The sequence below is a fragment of the Colossoma macropomum genome, unplaced genomic scaffold (genome assembly GCF_904425465.1).
Source record: "Colossoma macropomum unplaced genomic scaffold, Colossoma_macropomum, whole genome shotgun sequence".
In the NCBI taxonomy this organism is placed as follows: Eukaryota; Metazoa; Chordata; class Actinopteri; order Characiformes; family Serrasalmidae; genus Colossoma; species Colossoma macropomum.
The window spans coordinates 4,997,888-5,021,428 of record NW_023494810.1 but is presented as its reverse complement, the minus strand read 5'-3'; the positions used below and the strand labels follow the sequence as shown (position 1 = coordinate 5,021,428).

The 23,541-nt window shown below is 40.4% G+C and overlaps 1 protein-coding gene across 1 annotated transcript; it reads left to right on the top strand.

Moving 5' to 3' along the window:
- The first annotated feature begins 1,660 nt into the window (after positions 1-1,660).
- Positions 1,661-22,869, top strand: wnt4 (wingless-type MMTV integration site family, member 4). The gene is made up of 5 exons (XM_036559915.1): positions 1,661-2,280; positions 18,094-18,329; positions 19,450-19,581; positions 19,747-19,889; positions 22,185-22,869. Exons 1-5 carry the CDS (start codon positions 2,204-2,206, stop codon positions 22,653-22,655), a joined length of 1,059 nt encoding a protein of 352 aa, XP_036415808.1. The 5' UTR covers positions 1,661-2,203; the 3' UTR covers positions 22,656-22,869.
- Positions 22,870-23,541: the final 672 nt, after the last annotated feature.

Below are 23,541 nucleotides of genomic sequence, written 5' to 3'. Positions count from 1 at the left end.
GAGTTTAACACATTGGAAATCTCTGCAGGCCACATATTATTATTTTTTTCCCAATATGTTCAATTCAGAAAATAGATTTTCTTTGTGCATTAAAATGTGCAGTGTGTTCTCTGTAAAGGGTGTGTTTACTTTCACTCAGAAAATCAAGAAAATGTGTAATATGACCGGGGCTCTCCAACTTCTGCATACAGCTGTACATAAGTATCTGTAAGTAATAATCTTCCATATGTATTATATATCAGCACTGACAGAACAAAACCTTGCATTTCTATGTTTTTCATTTCTGGGCATAATTTGAAGGTAAAAGCTGCCCTTAACATTGTGTGAAAATTTACTGACAAATGGACCAATAGAAATGTTCCAGATTGACTTGGAATAAAATCTCTTTAGACTGACTTACATTGTAATTAAGACCATTTTGGAGATACAAAGTTTTGTCCTGATAGTGATGATATGTGAGTAACTTTGTAATAAGCATATCTAAACATATTATATCAAGGAGGGATGCAAGGGGATGCCGTCCCCCCAGTCCAAAAAAAGAAAAAAGACAAAAATCATCCCCTTGTCCATCCCCGCTGGATTAACGTTACTATATCACACATAAGATTTCTACTAGCAATAGAGTCATTCTGTTCATGTTTGACACTTGCACACCAAGTTGCCTTTGATGATACACCCCTCCCAATAAATAAATAAATAAATACATACAAGTCAGTATATGATTGTCACAAGCAGTTTATATTCATATTCAGCTGCCACTGATGTTGCAAAAAGGGTTTAAAATGGTATTAAAACAGATGATTATTGTCTAGGCAATCTAATCCCAGTATAATTTGAGGGATATTTGATTATAACTACAGTTCTACACCACCCTGAGGAAAACTTCAGCTAAGACCAGCTTTTAGCTGCTGTCAGAACAAAACCTCATCTCCAAAATGGTGATTTTACAGGAGAAGGAAAAAACCTACTTTACTTTTAATGTAAGTCTATGGAACCAGAACTTTTTCCAAGTGATTTTGGGCCATTTCTTTTGGTCCATCCTTCATGAAATTTACACACAATATAAAGGGCAGCAGGCATTTTCAGATTGTGTCAAAACTGAAAAATGCAGATACGAGGTTTTCTTCTGACAGCAGCATTTTGCTGGTTCAGCTGGTTCCAGATGGTCTAATGGTCTAGGTGCTTGACAAGCTGGACATCCAGCTGGGCTGGACAAAAACATACCCTGTACCCTGGTAGCTGGTTGACTAGTATAGGGTATGTTTTCACTTGAGCTATTAACTTGGTCATGCTGGTCAATCAGCTTGGTCATGCTGATCATACTGGTCTATCAGCTCAGAAATGCTGGTATACCAGTATGACCAGCAGACTGGTGTACCAGCTCGGTCAAGCTGGTCATGCTGCTCCACCAGCTAAGCCATCAAATTAAAACGAAAACATTACCTATACCGGTCTACCATCTAAGCTAAGGTCAGTACCCCAAAACTAATTATTATTTTAAATCAATTAATTAATTAATTAATTACTTAATCAATTACTTTTTTTACAGCTCGACCGCTGTATACATATATATATATATATATATATATATATATATACACACACACACATAACTCTTAAGCACACAACACCCGAACACACAAGCACATACATGCACGCACACACACACACACACACACACTCAGACCAAAACCTCCCCCAGATCTCGCGCCGCCCCTCCACAGCCCTTCAGGAGGAACTAAAGTGAGGTGGGCGCTCCACGCTGAGCTCAGTACCATCACACACTGCAGCAGCACCACACACACTCTCTCACGCGCTCACTCACTCTCTCACACTCTCTCTCTCACACACACACACACCGCAGGAGGACTGAAACCCAGCGCGGCTCCCTCATCATCCTCAGCCCGCTGCCGAGAGAGGAGACGATTATGACGGACAGAGCAGGAGAGCAGCTGAGGAACCAGGCTGAACTCCTCCGCTCAAACTCTTCCCTCAGATCACTCCATCTCTCTGTGTGAGGACCCTGGCGAGAAGCTACTGAGGAAGAAGAAGCTCTCAGGACCTGATGATGGATTAGCTGCTCTTCAGAAGTGATAAACTCTAATTAAACTCACCTCCAGCTCCTCACACCCATCTCCTGTGGATTGTACACCGACTTTTTTTTTGCGCTTTCTTTTAATTCTGCTCGTTATTTCCACTCAAGATGTCCTCGGAGCATTTGTTAAAGTCGCTGCTGATGCTGTTTCTGGCGCTTTTCTCGGCCAACGCGAGCAACTGGCTGTGAGTGAACAAAAAGCTTTTTTTTCCTCATTCATTTCCATTCACTTGTTAGCAAAATATGCTAATTTGACGTAAAAATACAAATACAATTAGCTATTGTGCTACACTTTCACTGACATTGTATTCAGTGACCTGCTCGGAATTGGGTCCTACCCGTTTATGTCCACCCAGTTACGTGTTCTGAGGTAAAATTGTATGATTTGTATAAGTATTTTCTAAAAATGACATTCCAGCGATTTTTCTAAATGTCTGCATTATTCATTAGTTGAGATGTAAACCAAGTCATTTAGGTTTTGATGTGAAATTCATTTGTAGAGAAACTTACAGACTCAGGGATATTTACAATGGTGGTGATAGGAACCAAGAGTCCCAATGTCCACAACACAAACCATTTTATTTACTATCCAAAACCACCTGATTTTATATGTAATGTAGTAGTAAACCTAAAAAAAGAGTTTTCTTTGGGGACTATTTTGGCTTAGGACACCCTTCATGCATCCCTCCACCATGAATAGATAAAATAAACTGATTACAAAACGGTTTAGGCCAAAGCTTTATCACAAAACAGTGTCTCAGACATCAGGCTGAGAATTCATAACCTTTTCAGGTAACGATTTTCCATGAGGGAGCTTTTAGAGGTGGACGTCTGGTTCCTATCACCACCACTGTGAACAGTGCTGACTGTGAGTTCCTCTAAAATGACTTTGTTTACACCTTAACCATTTAATGCTGCAGAAATGTTGAAAAATTGGTGGAGCTCCCCTTTAAGGCTTGCGCAGATACGTGAGGATAAGCTAATGGGCTGTTATCATTTTTGGTGACAGCTCTTGTCCCGCTGAGCTGGTTCTTACATCTCTCACTTTTGAGCTGTAGCATTTTATTGTAGACAAAAAATATCCCAAAAAGAGTAAAAATACAAACCAAAAAACAAACTAAAGTTTCTATGCTGCTAGATGCTGGATGTCCTATATAGGGGTGGGTGATATGGCAAAAAATATCACAATACTTTTTAAAATTTCTTGATACACAGTATAAAAAATGATATTTACTATGGTTTGATAAGTTGGAAAAGCAGTAAAAAATACTGTCAACAACTAAGATTACATTGATTTTTATTTAACGTTCCACATATTGAGCTGCTCTAAATCAGTCAAACAGGACTAATTTTGCTCTCTTTATATTGAGCCATGCACTGACGGTGACAATGATATGCTCATAAGATCATAATGTGGTGTAATTTATCGTGATAATAAGAAATATCATTATATATCTCAGCACCATTCCACTGCAGTTCTACAGGGGATACTTGAGGAGACCCTTGGGGATACTTTACTGACCCTGTAATATGGTTTTGGGCAGCTTTACCCACCTCTGAGCCTGAAACACAGCAGGTCAGTTATTGAGCTACTTGTCCAGTCAACCAGTCACCTCACCTGAGGCAGTTTGTCTCGTCGGGTTGAGGCTTTAGTGTTCATTCCTGTGGCGAAGTTTGTGAGTTTTTGACGAATAAAGGTGAATTAAAGCGACCACAGACATTTTGTAGGCTAAACGACTTTATGTGCTGTCCTTTAGGCTATAGCCAGCCTTTCTATAGCTACATTCCTGCAAGGAGAAGTGGGTGGAAAACATGCTATGAGGGAAATAAAAATCACTGCCTTATGGATGAATCTGCATATCGTCGCTGTCCAAAGAAAAACAAGCATCTCCAAAAACAGTGACTTTACAGGAGAGGTCAAAAACCTTCTTTACTTTCAATGTAAGTTAATGGAAAAAGATTTTATTCTAAGCAGTTTTGGAGTATTTCTATTGGTCCAATCATCATGAAATTTTCACACAATGTAAAGAACAGCTGCTGAGCCCAAACGATGCAGAAAAGTAAAAATCGCAAAAAATGGAGATACATGTTTTCATTGGACAGTGACAATATATTAAACTGAATGACTGTTGCAGCCCAAAAAGCGGCTCGAGCAAAATGCTGAGTAACCTTACAGCTCTGTTTGACGGACAAGTTGGTTGTGACAGCTGATTTTGGACAAGATCTCAGAGATTTAATCCTCAAAACGTGCAAATAAAGCAATCTAGGTGTCTTGAAATGTTGAGGCCAATAGCAAGTTAATGTACAATGTAATACTCAGATTGTTATGGTATCTGAACTACACTGGGGAATTTAAACTGACTTGACAAAAGTTGTAAAAGTCTAAATCTCCTTTGATACAGTGCAGGCATTCAGAAACAACCCATTAAAGCTGCATATTTAGCCTGTGGATGAAACGTGCCCCGTGGCAAAATCCACAGTGTTGAATGAATGCTTACAGTGAGTGGACCCAAATGAACTCTTAAGTGTGAATTCAGTGCTTTAGGGTGTTCATTCACCACTGTAAGAGTCAGTTCTTCTACTGTAGGTGTTCGTTCACCACGGGAAAAGTGCATTTTTTGGATTGAAAGAGTTACTTCAACACTGTAAGAGTTAATTCAGCTGGAGATTTGGCAATGCAAACACTATTAGTGCTTGTTGGTGGCTTGCGGAGCGGCTGTAGGTGTGGTGGAAGCAGCAGGTCCAGGACAGGCACGGGCACGCAGCGCACCTGAGGAAAAAAAAAGCCCTCTCACCTGTCTGCAAAATATGATTTTTCTGACAGAGTAAATCCGAACAGGAGCTTGTCCACCCCCGTCGCGAGACACGTATTAGCAGGCAGGCTAAGCCAATGCCAGAAAACAGATCATTTTTTTATGCAATCATTAAAATCCCAAGTTTGGAATTTGAGTCCGAGATTAAGACGTGAAGACATATTTTGCAATACGGGAACAGTCGTTTGTGATGTTTTGTAAAGTGTCGGTTTCAAGTTGCAAAGAATAACTGAAGCAAGCTGTCAGGCTGTGATTCTCAGCTCCATAAAGCTTGTGATATCCAGTTATATGAGTTTGCTTGCTTGAAATTTGCTTGTAGGGAATGGGCTGAAAATGAGTGGTCAGCTATGTCAAGGTAGCCTGAAACTGGCAGCGTTAAAACAGTGTTAAACTGATGAATGATGACCAGCCCTTTCAGGTTTATAGATGTTTTCCCAAAACTGACTCCGGCAAAAGAACTGAAGACGTCGTAGGAAAAATGATCATGAAAGTCAGTTAAAATATATTTGAAAAAGGGGTTTCATATTGTACAGTGTCATTGCTGAAGGTCAGGTACGTAGTTGCATGAACTACGTCAATAATCTCTGATCTATTTCTCAGAATGTGACCCGTTTTTTTGCATTACACACATACTGTGTGAAATTTTAGCCTAAGTTGCATGAGTGACGCTCAAAACTTGTACAGCAGTGAGTCGAATGCTTTCTGCTTGACTGTGCGCATGCTGTACTGCGGATTATGCTATGTGACCATGACCTCTGTGACCCAGCAGGAATGGACTGAATTCACAGGTGGAACGGCAATAAACATACAGCTTAGCTAAACTTTATAAGATACTACTCATTTAGACCAGTTCATTGGTTTGTCGTCATTGTTAGTGAGGGTTAATAGCAAATTCACGGAAGTGTTCAAATGGTTCGACCTCTTATCATCAACCTTTTACTGTTATTATGATTATTATTATTAGTATTAATGGTAGTGGTACTTATTATTCATTAATATAACCTCTAATTATTTATCTCATATTATCTTAAAACTTCATCTCTTATTCTTATTATTTATTATTGGCCTTTTCTCATCTTTACATCTCACCAGTAATTATTATTATTTAGTACCTCTTTTATATTTAGCTTTAGCCATTTTTTCAAACATAATACAGCCTAGCTGAAAGCTCGATGATATTGAGATTGGCAATGGCAGATATATGTTTAAAAAATTATCTGCATCAGACAGATGATTAGATTTGGCTGATAATTCAAAACTAATGTCCTTACTGTACTCCAGAACAGCACAATATTTAGGCGACACTGGGATGCTGTGCTAAAATGTCAGTATTCTATTCATTTTACTGCATTTGTGAGCCTCAACAAGTAAGTATGATATTTTCTCTGTGCTAATCCAGATAGATGTAGTACCGATTTGTATATTGGCAGATATGCACGTGAAAAATCTTGGCCCACAATTCCCATATCGGTGCATCCCTGCTGAAAGCCTTCTGCCAGAAATGACAACTTCATCTTTTAGCTTGCCGCACTGTGTTGGGATATGCTTTGATGTGCGTATAGCTGAAGAAATACACTTAACGAAACTTACCGATGGCTGGACTGTTGAAGCAAAATGGTGAAGTTGACATTTTACAGTTTTTCACGTCTCTTTTAACTCAACAGCCGTGGGCTAAAGTCTTTTCACTCTGGGATTTATGCACTACTGTTCGTGCGTTTGTCCATCAGCACCTTCAGTTTATATGGTGCTCTATGAGCGAGCACTTTGTGCTGCACCTGCACCTGCCTGCTAGTACAAATAAGCAATGCTGGGTTAATGGGCTCAATATGCTGTGGGGTGGAGGAGGACTTGTTACTCTAATACATAGGCTACATTGCAGGTATGCTTTACATTGTTGCAAAATGATGCTGGATGTCAGATTGAGGCGGTTGTTTCTTAGTTTGATGTTTGTGCCACAGCCAGTCACAAACTAATCAAAAAAGTGTGTGAAAATTAGTTTTAGGTGACAAATATAGTCTAGTGGTATTTTGAATATTAGAAAGCTTTCAAAGTGTTGGATTTAAAAGTCTAAATGCCAGATTTCCCCAATTTTGAGTGTAGAGCATGAACGTCTTGTGCTGAAGAACGTTTAATATTAATATTTTGCATTCTATGAGGTTTTTAAAATGTAAAATATTTTTCACTCATGATTTTGAGATTAGATTCACTGACCAATGCATCATGGTACCCTTTTAGCAAAGGATTCAATATGGTAGTTCTTCAAAGAATCATATACACCTGGTGTTCCATCAAAGAGAAGAACCATTTAACCATGATCCAAAGATTATTGTGCATTCCAGTGGTTCTTTGAGTGTTCACACTTCTCTATATGATCATTGTTTTTACTAAAGAAGCTTTGAAGAAGTTATTATTTAAAGTAGTGTAAACTATAATATAATTTAATCATAAAACAATTTAATTATACTAAGGTTTTCATCTCATATACCTCCACCCACTAACAAGAACATTACAAACTATAAGTAATACAGGTTTTGCTAATGACTGTAAAATGGCATAAATATGGTGCTCCTTGCATCTGGTCTTTAGTCATCTCTTGGTTATGATCACTACTGGACGATTGTGTCATGTTTGAGTGGACGGCTCCATGTCACGCTGCCTGGGATGGAAAGAACAGCGGTTTAACCATCTGCAAAGGACAGTCAATAAATAGTCCGCAGCTGATGAGCAACTCGAGAAGAGAGAAACCCCTAATGTGAAATATATCCTGGCGCCTAACGCCGCTAACACAAATAACACCAGTGACAACAGGTCAATGAAGTTGTGAAAGCTGTGTTGTCACATACCCTCAGTCTTTCAGCGGCCTATTCTAAGGACCCCCAGAACGGCTACTAAAATGCTTCCTTCTAATTTGGTCCGTCAATTGCTTTCTTCATTCAGTTGGAAAAAGCGAAAGTTTAGAAGACCACCAGAAGATACTGACCTACCATTCAAAAGTCCTGTAAGCAGAACTCATTTGCCTCATGGTCCAGCATTGCACTGACCTGGAACGAGCCTCTTTTATTAGACGTTTGTCTTTTTGGGGATAAGGGTCAAGTGGCCCATTAGCACTTCTGTCTCGAGACATTCCCTCCAGCCAGACCACCAGATGAAAACAAATGAGGGCCTAATTTTTAATACCCCCTTTTGCCATTTTTCCAGTCTTCACATTATTTTTATGTGCTGCATGGTGCCCACAAAAAGTGCCTGGTTTTGCTCGAGTTCATTTCCCCCCGAAAATAAAACGGCCGCCAGAGCTGGAAATAACCCCTACAGGCCCTTTCTGCACCCAGCAAGCACCAGTAATTGTGCTAATTGCCCCCTACTCCTTCACTTCCCTCCTCTACTCCTGTGTGTTCCCCCGGCTTCTCCTCAATCCCTCGTCGCTCCTCAGGATCTGTGTTTTATCACGCTGACCGCAAGGCATCGTCAGGATGTGGCATTTAACACCGCTGAGCTTCATGGCTCAGGAGCCAGAATCGGTCCCCAAGATACACATCCATACATCCAACAGCGTCAGAGTTGTGGAAGTGTTATGTGTAACAGTTGTCCATATATTTCAAGATTTGTAAGGAACAAGCCAAGGATTTTTTTGTTTTTTAGGTTGGCAGAAGATCTATAGCAATATGCAGCTAATAACTGAGGGCAATATGATGAAAAGTTATTAGTGCTGGGAATCAAAATTCACCTTTATGGTACCGAAAACTACCAAGCAGCCAAAAATTCTGTGTAATATTGAATTTCAACATCTAAGTAGTCAGGCTTAGCATACTTGAGCCAATAAGCATGCCTGTTCCAAAATCTAGAGGGATGATGGGCCATATTCTGTATCCATGTTATTAACATCAGAGCTTTTTGGTTAATCAGCTATTTATTAGTAATTACACCCACTTACAACTCACTCTCACTTCTGGATTAAGCCACACCCACCTAAAATAAAAAACAGGGAATCGAAAAATGTATTGCTCAGGAATCAGTATTGAAATCAAGGGATTGGGAGTTTTTTATTGATATCCAACCCTTTTTAATGAAGTCATGACGTAATTCAACATTATTGTAATGAATTATATTATAATACACTTTTCTGAGTTTCGTCAATATATATAGAGTGTGTTTCCTTAAAAAACTCTCCAAATTTGTCTGATTTTTATTATTTTTACTGCAATTGTTACCCTAAAGAAATAAACATTGTGTTTCTCTGGAATCTTCATTCAGAAAATATATAGTCTCAATTGCTACATTTTATAATTGATGTATCGCCAGTGGCAGACATGTACATGAAGATTATCTGACATCAGTACCAGCTCACAATTCCCACCTTGGGGCATCCCTGCTGTAAACAACAACAACAACCAGTGCATAGGAAATGCAAAAACTGCATTGTAACAAGTTGTTGACTAGATATCAGCCGATTATGCTACTATCTCAGTGTAGTATTTATTATTATTGTTGGCTTTTTCTTCTGGTCCGTCCAGAACAGTTTATTTTTGCTGGTGAATTTTGTCCAGCTTGTTTGCAAACCTCTAATTACTGTGATACATAGTACCATCTTGTGAAAATGCCTTCAAGCATTCCAATGTATTTTTGATACGCTTCTATATATTCACTATAACTATAATGGATATAGCAGATGGATGCGGGTACAAGCAATGAGGCTAAAAAGTACTGAAAAGAATCATGCATTGCTGCTTGTGGGAGCATTTGTGGACGTGTTGCTCTTTTGTTTGGACAGCACTGGTCCAAGTGGACTTATTTTGGCTCCATCGTGATGCTGTACTCCCCTATCGCACCCCTTATCTACTCTGGGCTGAGGTTTCCAAGAAGCATCACCATGCAAAGAGCTTAGCATGGACATTTTATGAACGAGTGATGGGGCTTAAGTAATGGCTTATATTTAACCAAGAGCAAACTTCTTGACTCTGAGATGTTGGGATTAAATCCCTGCAACTTCAAACAACCAATTACAGCATTTCTGTTAAAAAGTAAGTAAGTACAGTGAGGTCTGTTGAAAAACTGATAGCCTTTTCCGCCTCTTTCATACAAGTTTGGACTTATAAGCCATTTGGACATTGTTATACACTTCTAAAAACAATGCTGTCCCTCAAGCAATGCTCGAGGGAGAAACTGAGATAACACTGCCCTCTAGAGTTAAAAAGGGATCCGTAGTGCTTTGGGGAAAGAGTTGGGTTCACTCTGGTTCAGACTTGCCCTGAAACTGAAAGCTTGTGCCGTGATCCCTGCATATGTGTCTTTTTGCTCAATCTTTGAGTAGCATGTACGATGGACGTCCTAGATTAGTTGGAGTAAGCTGATAGAGTGAGTCAGAGGGTAACCGTCATGCATGATTCTATGATATGTCAGAGGTCTAGAACTGTTTTTGTAAACATTTAACACATTTTTTAAAGACATAGATCGTTCTATGTGTGGTTTACTTGGTATAGAACCATTACATTACATTACAAGGTTCCTCACACTCGCAGTCTCATTTACAAAGATGTAAACTGGATGTTTTTTAGGGTTCGTCAAAGATATTTAAAAAAAAAAAACACATTATTTTTGAATAGTGTAAAAGGGTCATTCTACAGAAACGTCCACTTCCACCTCCATAGGAGTCACTGGTGTTACTGATCGACATAAGAAAGGTAACACCAGAGACATTTTTAATGAAAAATGCATTTTACAAAACGGCTGCTACAGAGCATCAAACCACATGTTGTCAATCATGGAATATCCACTAAAATATGGAATTTAATCCATTTGTATTCTAGTTTTTCACAATTGCCTAAGAATAAAGTCGGTCACACCAGTGACTTCAGCTAAAAGCTTCATATGAAATCATGAGCTAAACGAGAAAATCTCTGATAACTGAAAGACACAGTGGACTCACCATGAGCTTTTCTTCATAGATCCTCAGAAAACAGGTAAAAGGAAGCAAAGTGATGTCATCAGTGTGACTTTTATTTCAAAATAAGAGATTTTTTGTTACGCGGTAACACCAGTGACACGACTCCTGGGGACAACTTTCATTATATATTTTATAATATTTATTTGGCATTTGTTTTCTTTATGTCATTTAATTAATATATTCTATAGTCATGTATAGATTATTGTAGTTAAAATGGCATAAATATGGGACGAGCTCTTTTGTGGTGCTTGGAATTCTAGATAATTGATTTAAAAACCAATATTGCTAAATTGAGGCTCAAGAAGGTGTAACTGTTATAATGACCTATTGTTTTATTTAAAAACCTAAATAAATTGTAACCCTAACATGTTTTTTTTAGTGTAATATATCTGCAAATGCTAGGACCACAAAAATGGACGTTTCTGTGGAATGACCCAAAAGCTGATGATGGCTGGTTAATTATCAGTCAGATGATATACAATATGTATCAGCACCATTCTTATTAATTGTTATTGTAGCTAGTCCACAGTATAGTCCCTTTTTCAGATGAAATGACCTGTGTAATGCAAATAATTAATGAAAAACTGTTTTTTTTACACGGTTGTGACTGGTAACTATGGTGTTACACCAGCAGAGCAGTTAGAGGTTAATATTTATTTCTGCTGCATTGTCTTTATTCTCATCCACATCAAGGCAATTGTGTCGTTGAGGACAAACAAATGTGTATGAAGGGCTGTGGAAGCTCACACTACTAGCTAATGAAAAGTATAAGAAAGGAATGGTGGGGAGGAGGGGGAGTGGAACGCATCAGTTCCCCTAAACGTGTCCCGCAGGATGGTGAAATTACTCCAGATAAACACGCCTTTCAGCACGCAGTCGTGAGTGCTCAGCGGTGCAGAGCTGAGAAAAATGTAAATATCAAATATTGTTATAAACACAGGCGGCGTGGGGATTCGCTCTGTGCAGCATACGCGTCTCTATTTGCTGTAAGCAGCTCTGGCAGCTTTTCTATTTACCCCCACCTATTTACTGCCGATATTTCTCCCCAGACAGGAAATGTAAACAGCTGCTAGTTTGATGATTCAATAAAACTCGAAAAAGGTGCACAGAGAGGTCTGCTTCTCTGCTCCTCTGTCTCCTCTCTGTATCTTTCATCTGTGAATACATCGACTTCCTTTTCCCGCTCCGAATTTGCTTCCCTGGTCCTGGAGTACCCACCCAGTTCAACTCAGGAAGAGTTATTAGCTGATCAGGTGTAGCAGGAAAAACATTAAAATAGGTGGGACAGCAGTAGGGGTGGACCATATGAACCGAAATTCATATCATGATATTTTTCATCTAGACAATGATGATATAGTATCATAATACAGCTAAAAATACACACACACTATATATATATATATATATATTATATAAAATTTATTTTTGTAAGATAATTGGAAGATGTTTTTCACCAGCAATTCATCCCTAATCAAGGATGCAAACCATCAAAATTTCAATCATAACATGTAGAGTAAATCTGATTGGCATGTGAATCTGATTGGCTGAACACACAAGTCTTTTTAAAATATAGTGATGGGCTACGTCACGATATTTTATCATTATCATGATGACCATTTATTGTGATAACATGCTTTTGTGAGCATATCGCTGTTGTCAGAACTAAACCTCGTATCTCCAAAAGGACAACTTTACAGGAAAAAACCTACTTTACTTTTAATGTAAGTCAATGGAACCAGACATTTTTCTAAGTCATTTTGAGCTGTTTCTTTTGTTCCATTCTTCATGAAATTTACACACAATATAAAGGCATTTTCAAATTATGCCAAAAACTGAAAAAGGTTTTCTTCCGACAGCAGCAATATCATGGATATTGTTGTATTTAGTGTAGCACGGTATGTAAAATGTTGAATCAAAATCACTGTGCCCAGAGTTTTGCCTTTTTTAAATGTGGCACTACTAGTGCATTGTCTTCGTGTGTCAGTCAGTCGTTATATATATCATGTATTGTGAAAATGTCTTTAAGTATTGTGGTATAACATTGTCACCATATCGATCACCCCGTACTTGATATAATCACGAGAGCAAATATCTACCCAATTCTGTACAGCCTGAAATAATATTAAGCAAAGCCTACATAAGAACCATAATTTGTTCAAACAGAGTGGTTGACAACTATATTATGTTCCTAATTACTGTAAGTTGCATATTTTTAAGTTGTAAAGTTATATTTACCACTCATTACTAGCCTAATGACTGGGGTTAGCTTTGCTGCAGTATCTCTCAGCATTAGAACCGTCAGCATCAGGGCTGGATGTCGAAATTGGTCAAAAGTTGAGAACAGAATTGCTTTGAAACAAGTCAGTATCAAAAACCTGTCAATAATAGCTACTTTGGTACATAAGTTCTCTCATCAGCATCAGTCAGCCAATAAGCCTGCTTGTCCCAAAATCTAGATTAGTGACTTGATGATTAGCAGCTTTCTAAATAACACTAATCTGGCTCTTAGAGCCAGTTCTGATGTGCGTTTCGTGACGTTTTGCTAAAATGTCGCAGAAGAGGTCTACAGTCTGGCTTCATTTCCCCAGAACTGATGCCAATACTGTGCCCAGCAACCAAGAGAGACAAAACTGAGCTGGTTTCGTGTAGAGAAACAGAGTCTGGCATCTGTCCGAGTGATCCTCCCTTTCTCCTCCCTTCAGTTTTCCTCTCTTGCCCCCTTCGACCCTTCTGTACGGGATGGTTGCGTGCTAAGCCGCACTGGCCTAAGCCATGTGGAGCCGCTGGCGCTTGGAGGCCAGAGCTGCATAATTCAACACAAACACGTTACAGAAGGAGTGTTGCGGCCCGTCTCCAGGTGGGACGCTCCGAAAAAAACCCTCCCAGAAAGCAACAGGGGAGGCCCGCTCCCCTCAGCTCTGCAGGCATCAAAAAATCCCACAGTGCCCTCTCGCCGTTTGGTTAACCCTAGCGGGCGGAAGGTGTGGAACGAGTAGAAAAACAAAGCTGAAAAAGACGAGGAGGACCAGAGAGCGAGAGATAAAACGTGAAGCACCACAAACAAGATCACCCACGTTCCTCCCCAAGGACTGGGCCGGTTTATTCCCACGTGAAAAAGGTTTCAACACTGAAGGCGGAATCTCTTTCAGCGTAGTTTATCAGGTGTTTTGTTCCTGGGAGAGTCAGACTTGTTATGAGCTCCAGCATCACACGAGCAGCTGGTTCGGATATTTTCGGCTCTCGTCCGGCTTTGATTTTGTGGAGCAGGCCAGTTGTCTGTGATCATTATGATCACATGTGCGAAGGGTGGATGAAGACCAGTGTGGATGATATGAATTTGTGGGAATCTCTTGCTATTATAATCTACAAAAGCTCTTAAAGGAACAGCTGGGTGAAAAATCAAACATAACCCAACTTGCCCCTCACATCAAATACAGTCAGATATCCAAGCCATAGTGTTATTTATAAAGACGGACAAAGGTCAAGCTTCAAGATGGAGGCAAATGTGCAATGCTAACTTGGGTGAGAGGAAACCTGTGTACACTTTCGAAGAGCTCTGCCCAATGCACACCACACATGCCCCCCGTCATGAGACCACACATACTGTAAAAAAAGTTTAATTGCTGTTTAACCGACCTTGATAATCAGTGTCAGAATATTAATAAACAAGCCAAAGGGGCCGTATGAAAGGCAGCACTTGGGCCTAGTCTGGTGAGTCATGTCATGCTGCTTGTCTGGCTGAGATAGAGTCTGCGGAAGAGGATGGTGAGGAAGAGGTTATCGGGGTGGCTGAGTGCTGAGATGAGTGTCTCAGGGATGAGGAGGGTCTGTGTGTGCTATCTGCCCCATCCCTGGCCCACAAAATCAGGCCTTGTCAACAGCAGAGAGGGCTATGATATGACATGCCCTACCACAAGCTCTTTTAGGAAAGTAGGAAAAGTTTGAGACTCTGTATGACAAATGAATCTAGAACATCAGCACAGGAACAATATAGAACAAAGAACCATACAGGCCAGTGATGGTAAATCGAATTACTGCAGTAACAGCCCCCAGTGATGATTTAAAAATGTTGTCCATTCATTGATTTATTTTTATGTAAACCGTAGCAAGATACCAGTTTTCCCACACGTGACTACAACTGAACCTTTAAATATGTTGGGTAATACGGTATTTTACCCTAATAACATGTAATTGTATCTGATATAGATGAGGTTGTTCTAGAAACACAGTTGAGCTTAGACCACAGCATCAGCTATCAGACATCAGACAAATCGGCTTTGTGGAAAAACAGTAAGCACGTTTACATGTATTCAATAATCCAAACATAATCGGATTTCCTGCGATGGACTGGCGACCTGTCCAGGGTGTATCCTGCCTTCCGCCCAATGACAGCTGGGATAGGCTCCAGCACCCCACCGCGACCCAGAAGGATAAGCGGTTTAGATGATGTATGTATGTATGTATAATCGGATTTCTGCAGTTATCCCGTTATTCAAATGGTCGTGTAAACACCGATCTAGAAATCCGATAAACAGTAATCAGATTTCTCAGTGCATGTGAACTCTTACTCTGATTTCTTTCGGATTTGTCAGTCTGCGCATGCGCGAGAACAGACGGCGGTACCGGAAATAAGTGAGCAGCGTGGCCGCGCTGAAACCAAACATGAAATAAGAGATTTAAATATTCTTCATCTTCTAGATGATGTATGTTTATATTTTTCAGGTAAAATGGCGCGATGTTTAAAAATAAGCCGAGGCATTAAGTTTGGGTTCACGTTATGTTTACGTCACGTCTTTTTCTGTGAGTTTATTGGCTGGTTGCAAAGCAGAAATCTGATTACTGTCTGACTCATGTAGACTCAGAGATTCCCATTATCTGATTACTCAAGTGCATATAAATGTGTTGACTGGATTACTGACAAAATCTGATTTTCTGCAGTTATCGGATTATTAAGCGCATATAAACTCACTCAGAGTCATGTTGCAATATTGTAAATGTTTCGCGACAATTTCGTACTTTCTAATAGGATATAAGGACACTTTTGTAGCCTAATTAAAGATCATAAACTACAACTACAACTTTTACTGGACTGTGCTGCTATTACTTTTGTCAGAAATGTACAACCTGGTTTAGCCGTTTACCAGTTATTCTCCACATGGTTATCCGAATAAGAGGATAACTATCAAGGAGATAGTTTGGCAAAAGAATCGAATTTACACAATTTTAAAAAAAGCCATGCTGTATCTGTACAAATGGACAAAAGTATGGACAAAAATCGCCGTCCAGGTTGTTTTCAGCCATTTTTATAGATAACAGTGTGTCATACAGAGCCAGAAACAACATAAGCAAGTCTCTCTGATATTTCCTAACTTGATGCAGTTTAAGACAAGTGTGTTGAGATTTAGACATGCAGTTTGCACAGTGCTAATTGGTTGGGTAAATACTTATTAGCTACATTAGCCTCTTGGCTCCGGTGCAAAGCTAGAGAGGCAAACTTTGGACACCAAACATGTCTTGGCTGATTGAGTCCATTTGGGGTAAAGGGGAAAAAAATCATCTACAACCAGTTCTTTAATCAACATTATGCTGTGTAGTTAAACAGAGACAATTAGAGGGAAATGGCGACTGACACACCGCAGACAGCTGCCACATGCGCTTTATAACTGCGCCTACATTCACTCCACTCCAGAGTCCAGCCATTAAGCAGCAACGCTCTTATCTGTGTTAGGTCTCGTTTACGGACCCCTCTCAAACGATTTGTTTTACCCAGACATCTCCACTCGCTCCCATTAAGGTTTCCAGAGCGAGACGGTTGTTTGGACGGGAACCCCTAAGTGTGTTTTTGACGAGCTCGTGAAACGGCCTATTTTTATAAGGTGCCGTTAAAGGAGAGCTGGACCGGAGCGCGCTCAGCGGACTCTCTTTCTCTCACATGTCTCCCTGACCCCTCTGCCCTGGAGGTGAGAGCGAAAGATAATCTTCAGCCGCCCCCTCAGCGTCCTCCTGACCTCATCTGTAGAGCCAAGACTTCCAAGAAGATCCTAGCAATTCCTCACTGTTTATGTTTACGCTGTTTGTGCTTACCAGATGGTTAAACAAACAGATAGCTACGAAGGGTCGCTGAACTCGTGGAATGATGCTTAAGTTGATCAAGTGCTCTGTTTGGTCAGTTTTGAATTATTTACCACACCATGTGTCTCAACTTTCTTCCTCCAAGTCCTCAGAGTTTGTGGAGTCATTCTGAAGGATTTAAGGTGCCTCCTTACATCCAACATCGGACAAAAGATTCTCTGTAGTTTATGGTGCTGGGAACATTGTTAAAAGGCTTTTAACTCTTAAAAGTCTGCAGTTATTATTGTTTAATTGTACATTTATTTTTCATTGTAATTTAATTAGGTTAGAGTCTGCACGTCTGATATTTTCATTTCTGACTGTCAAACAATGGCAGAAACGTATTCTTTTAAGCAAACCAAGACTTTATGCACCGTCATGTAATTTTTAGTATATGCATGATTTTTTGTATATGCTGATTTTCTTTTTTTCCAGTCAAAATGGCCATTAAGTACAAGTTATTCATTTTTCAGGAGATATTTCTGAGGAAATATAAGATCCACATAATACTTAATTCAATGGAAAATAAGTGAAAACAGGAGTTTCCTAAATTGAAGTGAAATTATTTTTTAAAAGGTATATAGAGGTTTTGATAGACCACCAAAACTCTCACCATCAGATGAAAGATCCATCCTTTCACTGTGAACTCAACACTATGGGTCCGAAAGGATGTGTAGCTGTCAAGAAACCTTCACTAAGAAAAGAAAATAGAGAAAAGACGATTGCAGATCAAACAAAGAAGCTGCTTGTGTTCTCAGAGTCCAGACCTCAAGTTCACTGAATGTGTTTGGAACTGTGAGAAGCAGAAATGCAACCAACTTCTAAGACTGAACTGTGGAGGTGTGAAGAAATATCCCTGCAGATTTCTTTCAAAGCAATGTCCTGAAAAAGAATGGAAGCTGTACTGAAGGCAAAGAGAGCAGAACATTTGATATTATATTCAGTTGTTGAGGCTTCTGTCATTTTTTGTTAAAAAATTGTGCTGAAATGCTGAAAAACAAATAATTTCTACGTAATGGCTGTTTACATGGAAATGGATGGACTAATGCACCGTACTGTAAGCAACCCTCAATATTTGCCTGTCCATGTGTAATTAACCTACCTGCTTTTCTCCCTCTCTTTCTGTCTCTTAGGTACCTGGCTAAGCTGTCGTCTGTGGGTAGTATATCAGACGAAGAGACGTGCGAGAAACTGCGTGGGCTGATCCAGAGGCAAGTGCAGATATGCAAACGCAACGTGGAGGTGATGGACGCGGTACGTAGGGGGGCCCAGTTAGCCATCGACGAGTGCCAGTACCAGTTCCGGAACCGGCGCTGGAACTGTTCCACACTGGAGACCGTCCCTGTCTTTGGCAAGGTGGTCACGCAAGGTGAGTCCTGATGCATGGGCAAGAGACTGGTCAAACAGGACTTTGGTCTTTACCTGGGATTAGGTTCAGTTTTGGTTTTGGGTTGTTCTTAATACACATACTCAGCATTCTCATCATTTACCATACTGTGTGTAAACATACACCGATCAGGCATAACATTATGACCACCTCCTTGTTTCTACACTCATTGTCCATTTTATCAGCTCCACTTACTATATAGGTGCACTTTGTAGTTCTACAGTTACAGACTGTAGTCCATCTGTTTCTCTGCATACTTTGTTAGCCCCCTTTTACCCTGTTCTTCAGTGGGCAGGACCCCCATGGACCCTCACAGAGCAGGTACTATTTGGGTGGTGGATCATTCTCAGCACTGCAGTAACACTGACGTGGTGGTGGTGTGTTAGTGTGTGTTGCGCTGGTATGAGTGGATCAGACACAGCAGTGCTGCTGGAGTTTTTAAACACTGTGTCCACTCACTGTCCACTCTATTAGACACTCCTACCTTGTCAGTCCACCTTGTAGATGTAAAGTCAGAGATGATAGCTCATCTGCTGCTGCACAGTTTGTGTTGGTCATCCTCTAGTCCTTCATCAGTGGTCACAGGACGCTGTTGGCTGGATATTTTTGGTTGGTGGACTATTCTCAGTCCAGCAGTGACACTGAGGTGTTTAAAAACTCCAGCAGCACTGCTGTGTCCGATCCACTCAGACCAGCGCAACACACACGAACACACCACCAAAAAGGGGTAAAAGGGGGCTAACAAAGTATGCAGAGAAACAGATGGACTACAGTCTGTAACTGTAGAACTACAAAGTGCGCCTATATAGTAAGTGGAGCTGATAAAATGGACAATGAGTGTAGAAACAGGGAGGTGGTCATAATGTTATGCCTGATCAGTGTATACTATTAAAATAACAATGGAAGCTGTATGTAGTGGAAAGCAGAGTCTACTTCATTAATGAAGTCATAATTATATGAAAACTAATAGGAACAAAATAACATTATTAACCAGTTAACCTTGAATTTTCACACTTGAACAGTTAAAACTGACTTTGCTCCTGTTTTTGGTTGCATTCTGTGAAAAATATGGTCTTTATTTTACTTATTGTTTTTGTGACAGGCACCAGGGAGGCTGCTTTTGTGTACGCAATCTCTGCTGCAAGCGTGGCCTTCGCAGTGACCAGGGCCTGTAGCAGCGGGGAGCTGGAGAAGTGCGGCTGTGACCGCAACGTACACGGCGTTAGTCCAGAGGGTACGATAACAAAATAACAGTTTTAATGGAGGATAGAATGTCAGCTACACAGCCACGGTCATAAACCATGAAGGCATTTGCCATAAATATAAATGAACGAACTCTTGCAAAGTTGTTTTGTCATCTAAGGTATTCCACTGTTTGAATCTCCCTCTATCACTTCAGGCTTCCAGTGGTCAGGGTGCTCTGACAACATTGCCTACGGAGTTGCCTTCTCCCAGTCATTTGTGGACGTCAGGGAGAGAAGCAAAGGCCAGTCGTCCAACAGGGCCCTTATGAATCTCCATAATAACGAGGCAGGGAGGAAGGTAAGAGCCAGGGAGTGCTAATTGGACGTCATTCCAAGATCATTAGTAAGGCATTCGAATTTCCAAAACTACCAGGCTAAAAATGTTTCACTACTAGTGTAAAAATGCATTGATCAGAATGTGCAGATTCATCTGCATCTATTTGGAATTAAAAATCATCAGAATTAATGATAACGATTAAGCACGCATTGATATGGAAATTCTGGACCGATGCCATTATCTATTATTTTCCTTCTGTCCCTGTACCTTTCTGTCAATGTAGATATATAAACATCACTTGAATTAGCTCTTCAGAGAGTGCATTTACAGTTGCCCCAAAAAGTATTTGGACTCTTTAACTAATGGTAAACTTTCCCAGAAGTCCCAGAAGAGAAGCTTGTAGATGTTGCTCTTTACTGGCTCTGGAGACTTAAAGGTGATTCTCCTAAAATTCCTTAGGACAAACAGCATTAGACGTAAAAGTGACATGAAATAAAGGAGAGATGGGAGTTTAGTTGCAGATAAAGATGAGTGATATTATCTTGCCAACATTGAGATCTCTACTAAAACCGAACAGGAGACACTTACAGGGTGATTCAAAAAGATTCATCGATTTCAAACTGATTTATTTCAAATCATTACAGATCAATGCAGTGAACTGTAAATGGTTTAAATGAGCATAAAGTTTATTATGTAATTTTACATGTGCTCAGTATGAACCTCCTCCAGCTGTACAGACAACATCAACACCATAGTCAAATTCATCCCATACTGGATTGAGCTTGTCGGGTGTTGCTGCACTCACGGCTCTTTCAGTGCGATTTCGGAGATCATCCTGTGTTGTGGAACCAACAACGAACGCTCTGAGCTGTTTGAGGTTCACTGCCGACGACAATCACGCTGCACAGTTATGACGGAATCACTGTTATTGAAATGGAGAAAGCAAAACGATTTCTGCTCAGGGGTCTCCATCTCCTCTCAGACTGAAGGGAGCCATCTTCCACTGACAGTCAGAAACTCTATAACCCCCTCTTTCAATTGGATTGTGATTGGTTCCTAGGAGCCTCACAGCTGTAAAAATATGGCACTTTGAAATCGGATGAATCTTTTTGAATCACCCTGTATGATTACTGGGGTCTTTTTCTCAAGAGAAAGACCTGAGCAGCAGGAGAGACTTTTCTCCATTGTCTTTTCATCCAATCTCATTGTTGTCTAGGAGAAACTACAGAGATGTTAGAGATATTTTTTTTTATTTTTCTTTAGGTTACTTCATAAAATGTTTAACACAACATTTTTTTTCAGAGAAAAACACTATTAACACAACATCAAACTGATGATAGACTCTTTGTGTAGAGAAAGCCTGGAGAAGTGTTCCAACCAGACTGCACTATGGGTACTTTAAAGCATAGAGGTGGAAACATTAAAGTTGAGAAGTGGTCTCCTTAATGGTTTTAAAGGAGTGTCTCCCCGGAATCTGAACTGCGTTTAAGGGGAGAGTGGTTTCACTCTCTGCGATTTGCAGAACAACACCCTTGACCCCTGATAATATTTTCTAGATCTGCCACTGGTTTATTGATGGGATCATGTTTTTCGTATAACATGTCCAGATACTTTTTTGGGGCTACTGTATGTGTAGAATGTTACAAACGCAGTTATTTTAGCCTGGTATCCCACACTGTCAGAAAAAGGTTCTGTGCAGGTAAATTTTTTGTTTATCAAGGTACAAACAATGTAGATATTCCCTCAAAGGTACAGCAGTGGATTTAAGGTCCAACTGTGAACTTTAAATAAGTTTTTCCAGGTGAAAAGTTCGTATTTGTACCTTTTCCTTAATGTTTTAAAACAGAACAGTAAAATAAAAGCCTGGAGACGAGACGGGGTGTGTGGAGTCAGTACAGCTTAGAACATATCATTTCAATGGATTATGGTAAAGTTAGGTTCCCTGACTAAAGGTACTGAGATGTACCCCAGTGACAAGAGGGGCACTGCCCCAGTGACTGTTTCATACCTTTTATCTGAGAGTGCAGTGCTGTGTAAATTTGCTGCTTTTACAGTAAATGTATCATCAGGTAATAGTCTGATATTACTCTAGACATCAGTCCAGTGCTGATATGATACTGTTATTATTGGGCATCCCTTAAAATAATACTCAGTAAAGTATGCACTCATTCTTTAAGCCAAATAAAATGTTTAGCCCATTGTCAAATGTAAAATTTATGCAGTTGAATCACCACATGATGCGTTTTGATATGTTAACTAAGTAAAATAATTTCCTATTGAATCCTAAAGACTTACACCCATATCCTCTATTCCCAGGCGATTCTGAACAACATGCGAGTGGAGTGTAAATGCCACGGGGTTTCCGGCTCCTGCGAGGTGAAGACCTGCTGGAAGGCCATGCCACCGTTCCGCAAAGTAGGCAACGTCATTAAGGAGAAATTCGATGGCGCCACGGAGGTAGAACAGCGCAAAATAGGCACCACGAAAGTGTTGGTGCCGCGGAACTCGCAGTTCAAGCCGCACACGGACGAGGACCTGGTCTACCTGGACCCCAGCCCGGACTTCTGCGACCACGACCCCCGGACACCGGGCATGCTGGGAACCGTAGGCCGCTACTGCAACAAAACTTCAAAGGCCATCGACGGCTGCGAGCTGATGTGCTGCGGCCGGGGGTTTAACACGGAGGAGGTGGAGGTGGTGGACAGGTGCAGCTGCAAATTTCACTGGTGCTGTTACGTCAAGTGCAAACAATGCCGCAAGATGGTTGAAATGCACACGTGCCGGTGATCCACTTCCACCCTCCTTCAACTCCTCCCCTGCAGAGCTTTTCTCAGAACGACTCCCTCTTTCCCTACCACCTCCTTAAACCACCCTGGGAAACAAGATGAATGCGAGAAAGAACAGGGGAAGACAGACATTCCCGATCACTTCATACATTGTTAAAAGAACATGTCATACATGGGACGTACGAGTCTAGGGGCAAATATAGAGTTGTTTTTTATTTCGAGTCCCACTTGAGAGTATTTTTCTCTCTGTCTCTTTTCTTTTGTTTTTTTTGTTTTTTTTTAATTGTGGTTGCTCTCTTATTTTTGTATTTTTTAACTTATTGGAATCAGAGAGTGTGAATTATTAATGTGACTTGCTCCGAGGGGAGTGGTACGGGGTAGCAGAAGGCCGATGGACTATTGAGAATGGTGGGGTTTTGAGGGAGACGAGTTGTTAAGTGGAACTGGGGGGGTAAAGTACGACCCCCTCCCATTGCTGATGCTGCTTTAGGATCTCATCTGGAGTGACGGACATCAAGGGATATCTTTAACTGACTAGTATGAGGAACATTACATGGAGATGCAGTCCAGGTGTACATTATTGTTTTTTTTCCCTCTCGTCAAAAAACGAACAGTAGCATTTTAGATATGTATGTGGCCATTTGTATGTGGCCATGATGCTGCTTCAAAAATCACTCACAAATACAAACGATGTACAGCATTGGTCTTTTATATAAATATATATAAAAATATATATATATATTGAGATATCGAGGAGCTCCTCCTCTTCCATAGGGAAGCAAACCAACTCTAAAAACACAGAAAGACTACAAACGTACCGCCTGCGGAAGAGTGTGTTAAATCTGATTGGTTAGAATATCATGGTAAGCATGCCTTCGTCACAGATC

Bases quoted from the DNA above. Each gene is read 5' to 3' on its own strand.
- wnt4 (XM_036559915.1), top strand. From the start codon at position 2,204: ATGTCCTCGGAGCATTTGTTAAAGTCGCTGCTGATGCTGTTTCTGGCG. The intron at 2,281-18,093 runs GTGAGTGAACAA...TCTGTCTCTTAG, and splicing joins GCCAACGCGAGCAACTGGCT to GTACCTGGCTAAGCTGTCGT. The intron at 19,890-22,184 runs GTAAGAGCCAGG...CTCTATTCCCAG, and splicing joins ATAACGAGGCAGGGAGGAAG to GCGATTCTGAACAACATGCG.